Source organism: Hoplias malabaricus, chromosome 13, assembly GCF_029633855.1.
Source record: "Hoplias malabaricus isolate fHopMal1 chromosome 13, fHopMal1.hap1, whole genome shotgun sequence".
Lineage (NCBI taxonomy): Eukaryota > Metazoa > Chordata > Actinopteri > Characiformes > Erythrinidae > Hoplias > Hoplias malabaricus.
In genome coordinates this window covers 2203499-2212461 of record NC_089812.1, presented here as the reverse complement: position 1 = coordinate 2212461, position 8963 = coordinate 2203499, and the positions used below count along the sequence as shown (strand labels likewise).

Here is an 8963-nt window from a genome sequence, read left to right as displayed (position 1 = left end):
CTTAATTAAACGTATTCCACCTGCTTTTGTCAAAACCCCACAGGCCCCACAGCAGCGCTCTCCCCGTCTTAACCAGCTCTGTTCAGAATGTTCTGGCTTCAGCACCTGTTTCTATAAATGATAATGAGCCACTCGCAGTTCACCTACACCCTGAGTGCACAGCAGTGGGAACTCACATAGAGAGTAGTCCAGCGACGTGATTGGACAGACGCAGATGAGGGGGCGGGACATTTCTAAGGTCTCAGAATCAGAACGATGATTTTGACTTGGGCAGTTCACAGAAAATGGAATGGGTGGTCTTGTTTCACAGTGTGTGGGTTGGTGGGCAGGGGCGGAGCCACCCCCATTGTCGACCCCTCCCCCCCTAGCCCCCCTCACCACCACCACTTTGCCGTAATTCTCCGAAGAAACAGACGGTGGCACTGTACTCGATGCCTTATATCACTAAATGAATAAGTGATCACGAAACACTGCTAAATCCACAGCAACTTCACATCGAAAAAAATAAGGTATCATCTTCTGTGCCACCCCTGTGTGAGTAATAGTCTGTGTCTGGTCACCCCTATGAAAACTGTCGGTGGGCTCCAGATCTCCACAGTAATGCACATAGAATGAAGAAGGGAGAATTTTAGAAGATCTGCAGCAATCCAGAAAACTCCCTCTGACCCCGGCGTGTTAAACTCACTGAACCCTGTGACATTTCCCTGTGAAAATGATGGGTAGGTTAATCTCACGTTTACATGATGACACCAGGCTCAGTTTTAATGTCCCACAGCACTCTCCCAAACACTGTGATCATCTGGAGGATTCTGTAAATATCAGAGACTCAAAGGAGTCAGAACTCCACCAGAGGATCTACAGAAGAACAGGGCACCACAGATGTACAGGACATAAAGCAGCAAGTCTGGGACAGCTCATCTGTTGCTGCACACTTCGTGATGGTCATTTTCAGTTGGCATTCTGATAGCAACAATGTGGAACCAGTTTGGCGCGTTTCTGCAAACAATAGTGGTTTCAATCTGGAACCAATGAAGAGTAGGTTCTTCAGAGCGAGCTGTGGAGCTAAAGAAGCCTCACCTCGTAAAGATCACCCCCCCCCCCCCATGGAGCTGACCTGGCTAATCAAAGGCCTCAGGAGCATCTTTGTATCACAGCCAGATGTGTCCAATTGCAGCTGGCACTCAGCTCTGCAGGAGGTGGATTTTAAGAAGAAGATCTGGCGTCCTCAGCTGATCCTATAGAATGGAACATCTTCAGCTGCCACAGGTGGAGCTCCTTAGTCTGATTGGCTAGTATTTACAGCCCAATCAGTAACTAGTGCGACGTCTTCAGTGTCTTCTCTCCAGCTCCACGTCCTTTCAGACCCACAGCACTGAGCTGTTTTCTCCTGCAAGTGGAGCTCATACCTACGTCTCCTCAGATACATTTAATGGCGCATGTATAACGTAAGCTTACTTGCCAGTTTGACTGGAAATGAAATAAATGCACGTCTGCTATGCTTCCGATTACCAGCTCATCGCTAGTCCCATGATGCAGCAATTTCGCTAATTCCCTTCCGGGGCCGATGACACGTACATAACCCCAAGGACAGCTGCCCAGAGCACAAGGCCACTCTAATTCACAGCTGTATTCTCCAGCACAAATCAGAATCCCAACTAAACCTATAATTTAATTCCCAAGGCATTGATTTATTTTGCAAACCAGGCAAAATGAAAGCCCTCTGTGTTTGCTCTCGGCTTTAGATCTCGGGTGGCTGTCCGGGGCTAGAATGTGTCACACCAACTCCTGGGTTTGTTGCAATTTGTATGGACAGTTGGAGCATGGTTGGAGCCAACTTTGCTGCAGTTATAAGAAAAATACTGTAGCCGCTTGATCAGGATCAGGGTCATGTTGGATCCAGACCCAGAATCAATGGGCACAAGGCAGGACATAGTACTCAGGACATAACACTCACCACATAATTCTCACCCTGTCACCCATGTGTCTTAACCCATATCCACCTTAGGGTACTACCTTAGGGTGCATTTTTTTTTTTTTTTACCCCTTAACCCTACCCCTCCGAAAAGGCGTTAGGGCCAAAGGAGAGGCACCAGTTGCTATGAAAGCCTTGTGAATCACCTGTAAGATGACAGCCCAAGCAACCAAAAAAGCCACAAATGTTAGCATTTTCTCTTTTAAAAACTTTGATAACCCTTGTATTATCTCAGGCTAATGTAATCATTCTGTATGTGAAAGCAGTGCAGCGACAGCGCGAGACAGCACACGGTTCACCAACTTCATACAGGTCCAGAGCACGGGAAAATAATGCGACTGATTCATGCGCCTAGCAGGAGTGAACTCCCCATCTTTGCCTCAGTTAGCATCTCATTCAAATGTCCCCCTCCGCCTTAAATGGCGCCCTGAATGATAAAGAAACAACACAGCGTGGCTGTAACTTTAGAAGTTCAATTTACAGGAGCTTTGTAGGTGGAAAGGGAAATCTGAATAAGAAACTAGTGAATAAAATACTAATTTCAGGCTTGTGCATTACAGAGGGAACAGGAAAATCCACTTCCCCAGTCCCTTTGATGATGCACAGCAGTGATTGAAGCAGGAATTTACCTTTAACAAAGGGAGTTAGTAAAGAGAAAGCCGTCCCTGTGCACCATCACCCCACAACAGCAGAGAGAGGAGTCACTGACCCGGGAGAGCACTTCTAGTGTGGCTTCCTTCTCTGCTCAGGACGCCTTAACCCCACTACCACTCATTTCTCATTTGATGCTGTATATATATATATGGGATGCTACATTGTCCCACTCCGTAGGGAAGGATTTTAAAGAGTACACACTTTGTAACTCAGTTCCAAGGAGCAAGATAACACTCGAAAACCAGGGGTAGTGGGAACCTTAAGCAATGGGATTCACCTTTAATGCTAATCTTAATAAGAGCCTGGATGCGGTTTGAGGTTGAAAGATATTTTATGGATGGATTTACAGAAATGACTTGCATAATTATGCATATCTAGGGCAAGGAACCAGGAACGTATCCAACAGACGTCCGTATACACCCGCTAGCCGTGTGGGTGTCCAGGACGCTTTTAAAACCTCGTGTAAATGCAACGGCATTCTTCAAAACATTTCATCTTCTCTGAGCTCCGAGGCCAATAATATAAAACATCTGTTGTTTTCCTCCTCCACCTGTAGCATCCTGGCTCTAACTGTGTGTGATGGGCTACCTGTAGCATTTCAGAGCATGCCGGCTTGTGTTTTACAGCAGGGAAACCCTGCAGGAACACGCCGCTTTAGGGAAGCAATCTTACACCTCCTCCCACCTGCCTTTCGTACCTGTTTAACAGCAGGACGGACGTTCTTCTCTTCCCTCGTTCAGGAGGAAAACAGCGTGAAGCCAAGAGGCGACGCTAAGCCCATTTTATTCAGCTCCTAAACACTCCCACATCCTTCCAGCTCCGCTCTCCAGGTCTAAGATAACGCGGCACAGCCTCTAATCAGAGGAGAGAGATACATATTTTGTGATCAGGGGAGAACCCTCAGTGTCTTCAGAGAAGGCCTCAGGGTTTTAAAAGCAAGTTCTGCCCTTTAATTGTGGAGCTTTGCTTGGAAACTAAAGAGTTAAAATCTTAATCCGCCCCATTGTAGTGTCTAGGCAGATTCAGCCAAGCTCCTCTCTCATTGGTTAGTGCTTCAGGAGCAGATCTGAAGGCCTTACGCTGTACTTTAACTACTAACATCATTGGAAAGTGACAGAGGAGCCAACACATCACATTTTGATTTACAATGCAACCAATGTAGCTCAGCGCTAATTATTCTGAGAATCCCATAGAGGCGCTAGCAGAAATTAGGGAAAACCACACAGACACAGGGAGAACACACCACACTCCTCACAGACAGTCACCCGGAGGAAACCCACGCAGACACAGAGAGAACACACCACACTCCTCACAGACAGTCACCCGGAGGAAACCCACGCAGACACAGAGAGAACACACCACACTCCTCACAGACAGTCACCCGGAGGAAACCCACACAGACACAGGGAGAACACACCACACTCCTCACAGACAGTCACCCGGAGGAAACCCACGCAGACACAGAGAGAACACACCACACTCCTCACAGACAGTCACCCGGAGGAAACCCACGCAGACACAGAGAGAACACACCACACTCCTCACAGACAGTCACCCGGAGGAAACCCACGCAGACACAGGGAGAACACACCACACTCCTCACAGACAGTCACCCGGAGGAAACCCACGCAGACACAGGGAGAACACACCACACTCCTCACAGACAGTCACCCGGAGGAAACCCACGCAGACACAGAGAGAACACACCACACTCCTCACAGACAATCACCCGGAGGAAACCCACGCAGACACAGGGAGAACACACCACACTCCTCACAGACAGTCACCCGGCGGAAACCCACACAGACACAGAGAGAACACACCACACTCCTCACAGTCACCTGGAGGAAACTCACGCAGACACAGAGAGAACACACCACACTCCTCACAGACAGTCACCCGGAGGAAACCCACGCAGACACAGGGAGAACACACCACACTCCTCACAGACAGTCCCAACCAGGACCCCGAGACAATGCAGTCATGCGGCACGTCACCACCCGCTTTATCGCCCTGCACCATGCTCAGTTCCACACTCGGATCGCAGTGAACTGCACACAGTGACAAAGCCATTACTTCAGGCAGTAGTCCACTGTTTAAGAAGCGGGGAAGTTATTTTGTGTTTCTGGTGAAGAATGTTTGTGTTCCTGTAGAAGAACAGAAGACACGGCTTTGAAATAAAAAGCTGGGAATGAAGGTGGAGAGGAAGTGAGGGAGGAAACGGAATAAATAATTCAGCAGAACACATTTCATCGCCAGGTGGAGGGCATTAATCTGAGCCGCTCCAGAGGCCCTGGTACAGCTCGTAAGGCTGTTATAAAGGATTATGAGCTGCAGAACGTCCGACAGTGGTCTTTAGTCTCTGTCACCGAGCAGCGGCCGAGTTAAAAACGGCTCTGGAGCTGAATCATGATTAACGTCACCAAGAAGAAGGAGAAGACATCACAAAACTCACAAAGAAAAGGAGCTATGAACAGAGACAAAGCTCTGGACTCGTACATCAATCTCTTGCACAGAAAGTTGTAGTAAAATCAGGGACGTTTCCAGTTCCTCTGGGACGAGTCGGAGTGGTGATTGTGATCCTGAGCTAATCGTCTAACATCAGCGCCTGATCACACTGATTTTTTTTGGCTGAACTCCATTAAACCCTCACAGAGTTTTGTATAAACTCCATAGAAAGTGTAAGTTCATCAAGTGCTTCAGTGGAACTGTGCTCTCTGTATAAATCAAGCTGGAGTGGTGTTGGTGATCCAGACATGGGCGATTCGTTCATTAGGGCAATGGGGCGGAGCACCGCCACAAATTAAAGGGAGAGCATTTTTTAAAATTCTACCACAGTATTAACACAGGTCTGTGGTAACCAAGGGCAGCACGGTGGTGCAGCAGGTAGGTGTCGCAGTCACAGCTCCAGGGACCTGAAGGTTGTGGGTTCAAGTCCTGCTTCGGGTGACTGTCTGTGAGGAGTGTGATGTTTTCTCCCTGTGTCTGAGTGGGTTTCCTCCGGGTGACTGTCTGTGAGGAGTGTGGTGTGTTCTCCCTGTGTCTGCGTGGGTTTCCTCTGAGTGACTGTCTGTGAGGAGTGTGGTGTGTTCTCTCTGTATCTGCGTGGGTTTCCTCCGGGTGACTGTCTGTGAGGAGTGTGGTGTGTTCTCCCTGTGTCTGCGTGGGTTTCCTCCGAGTGACTGTCTGTGAGGAGTGTGGTGTGTTCTCTCTGTGTCTGCGTGGGTTTCCTCCGGGTGACTGTCTGTGAGGAGTGTGGTGTGTTCTCCCTGTGTCTGCGTGGGCTTCCTCCGGGTGACTGTCTGTGAGGAGTGTGGTGTGTTCTCCCTGTGTCTGCGTGGGCTTCCTCCGGGTGACTGTCTGTGAGGAGTGTGGTGTGTTCTCCCTGTGTCTGCGTGGGTTTCCTCCGGGTGACTGTCTGTGAGGAGTGTGGTGTGTTCTCCCTGTGTCTGCGTGGGTTTCCTCCGGGTGACTGTCTGTGAGGAGTGTGGTGTGTTCTCCCTGTGTCTGCGTGGGTTTCCTCCGGGTGACTGTCTGTGAGGAGTGTGGTGTGTTCTCCCTGTGTCTGCGTGGGTTTCCTCCCACAGTCCAAAAACACACGTTAGTAGGTGGATTGGCGACTCAAAAGTGTCCATAGTCCATGAGTGTGAGTGTGTGTCGCTCTGTGAAGGACTGGCGCCCCCTCCAGGGTGTATTCCCGCCTTGCGCCCAATGATTCCAGGTAGGCTCTGGACCCACCGCGACCCTGAACTGGATAAGGGTTACAGACAATGAATGAATGAATGAATCTCCCCTTGTCCCAATATTTGCTCTAAGGCCTTCAAATCTTCACAGCAGTGTTCCACCATCTCCTGTATAACTTTCCTGAAGAAATAGATGCTGTTGCTGCAGTGGAGAGGAACAGACTCCTGATTAATACCTCTCAGTTCAGAAGAGATATTGGATGAATAGCTTCAGGGCGTATGGTGTATGACTGTATGAAGAGCTGTTTGTGTGTGTGTGTGTGTGTGTGTGTGTGTGTGTGTGCGCAGAGGTCAGTGTTAACTACAGATGAAGCTGATTAATGGCTGACACTCTCTCGGTGAGGAGCTGAGTAGATAAAATGCTGCATAAGATAAATGTTCCATCAGCTCCAGCAGCATCAGGGCTATTGAACAGCTGTCACACACACGCGCACACACACACACACACACACACACACACATATACCAGACCCTCTCAATTTTATTTAATTTAAAGGCAAGAGAGTCATATTCTCATGAGTTATTTATATTTCTGTGGACGTTTCTGAGTAGAAATAGAAATAATGGGAGCCATAAAAACTCCACAGGACCCTGGTATCCCACCAACACTGCTGCCTGGGTCTTCCCCTGTGAGAACAGCTCAGCACTGTGGGTCTGAAAGGATGTGGAGCTGGAAAGAAGAAGAAGGCAGACCCAGAAAATGAAGAAGAAGCTGCTGGTGTTTCTCAAAACAAATGAGAGCCCAGGCCTCCACACCACAGAAAGAGTTTGGGATCCTCTCAGAGCAGGAAACAACCAACTTCCAGAACTGAACTGTGGAGGAGCAGCTGCAGATGAGCGTGAGGAACTGGAGAGAACGGACGCTAGGAGAAAGGTGAAGAGTGGAAACAGTAAAGAGTTTCGACTCAAAGGCTGTTTTGACTGAAAACAAATTAAAGAAAGTGGTCTCTGACTTTTTTACAGCGCAGTATACTCTCCCACACACACACACACACACACACACACACACACACACAAAGTCATTACTCAAACATTACAGCCTATAGGAAGAAACATTAGGAAGGAATAAATAACTTACACTTTCCTAAAGAAGGTCACATTATTCCAAAGCCCTGAGATAATCAGCAGGCAATGGAAGAATTCAATTTCCAACAATTTGCCTGTTTGCGTCGCGTAAACTCAAATTGATGATGTTTATAGTCTCATTAAATAAAAGAGGAAACAAGTTTTATTACAGTTCTGATGTGGATAGATCAGCTCGCATTAGTGAGCCAACATTAGCCACATAATAGGAACGGGAGATAGACGAGAGAGCGGGAAATAAGAACAACGATCCGTTCATTCCAACACTGCGGGAGTTATTAATAAATAACATACATTAATCGTGTAAAATAATGATAGAACATCCTTCCTTCGCTAAACAGACACCGTTTAGCTTTAGAAGCTCTGTCTATCAAACTCCGAGATAGTGTTGTGATTACTTCTCAGTTCTGATTAGCTGTTGGCTCCTAGCCGTATTCTAGATGCTGTTTTGAATGTTTTATTGAGGCTATAAGTGAGATATCCTCACATATTTACACCACTTTGTTTCCAGTGGGTGTGTTTTTGTTGTAGCACATGCCCATACACATCGCAATTAAACTGGACTCTTTGATTGGTTGTGATGAATGTCAATAACATGTGATCAGAGGGTGTAGTCTGTGTCTCCTCTTGATCTAGTATTCTTCCTGAGAAAAAAGAGCCATGGAATCTCACTAGTTTCTCCCGAGCTTTAGTCTCACACTGGGCTCCGATTTGCTCAGATAAAAGACAGGACAGTTTTGATGACAACATAACTATCTTTTTTTTTTGTTTTAACTGAAAACAAGTGTCTCGCATCGCTTTCTTCTCTCTGAGCAACATGAAGTCTCGCGAGAACTCGGTGAGCAAGGTTCGAGCCATAAGCGCTTCCTCTGGGCAGGCGATAGAAGAATACAATGTCCAACAGTTTGCCTCTTTTCATTCACGTAAACTCAAATTGATGATGTTTATAGTCTCATTAAATTTAAGAGGAAACAAGTTTTATTACAGTTCTGATGTGGATAGATCAGCTCGCATTAGTGAGCCAACATTAGCCACATAATAGGAACGGGAGATAGATGAGAGAGCGGGAAATAAGAACAACGATCCATTCTCGCCGCTTCAATAATGCATCGTCTTCATCCGCTCGACTCCCACACTTCTGTTCTCCTCTCACTGAGCGATGAGCGTTTCCTCCACATGTCGTCTGCTCTCCTTTGTTTTTTTTTTGTAATTGTAGATGAAGAGAAAAAAGGACAAAGAAAACATTAGAAAAAGTCACAAAACAAACAAAATTTAAGGCGACTCTGAAGGTCGATGGAAGATAGCCGCACTTCTGATCTGATAAACTCAAAAACTGCAGTGACTGCATTTCAAAAAAAATAAATTCACAAAAGCACACCCACAAAGTGTCACACATGATTAAAAGCCTCGCCACGAGGAGAAGTGAGGCCTTTCCTCTGAAATATGGGATAGGGGTGGGGTTGTTAACTCTTGAGTGACAACAAGGGTTCATGTTTAATGTTGGAACATTG

The 8963-nt window shown here is 47.1% G+C and overlaps 1 protein-coding gene across 1 annotated transcript in view; it reads left to right on the top strand.

Annotated features, from left to right (window-relative positions):
- The first annotated feature begins 7069 nt into the window (after positions 1-7069).
- tmc5 (transmembrane channel like 5) overlaps positions 7070-8963 on the top strand; it is a 29586-nt gene continuing 27692 nt past the window's right edge. The window contains exons 1-2 of the mRNA XM_066642759.1: positions 7070-7259; positions 8238-8290. Of these exons, the coding sequence (XP_066498856.1) occupies positions 7070-7259; positions 8238-8290 (243 nt within the window). The remainder of the gene's footprint in view (positions 7260-8237; positions 8291-8963) is intronic.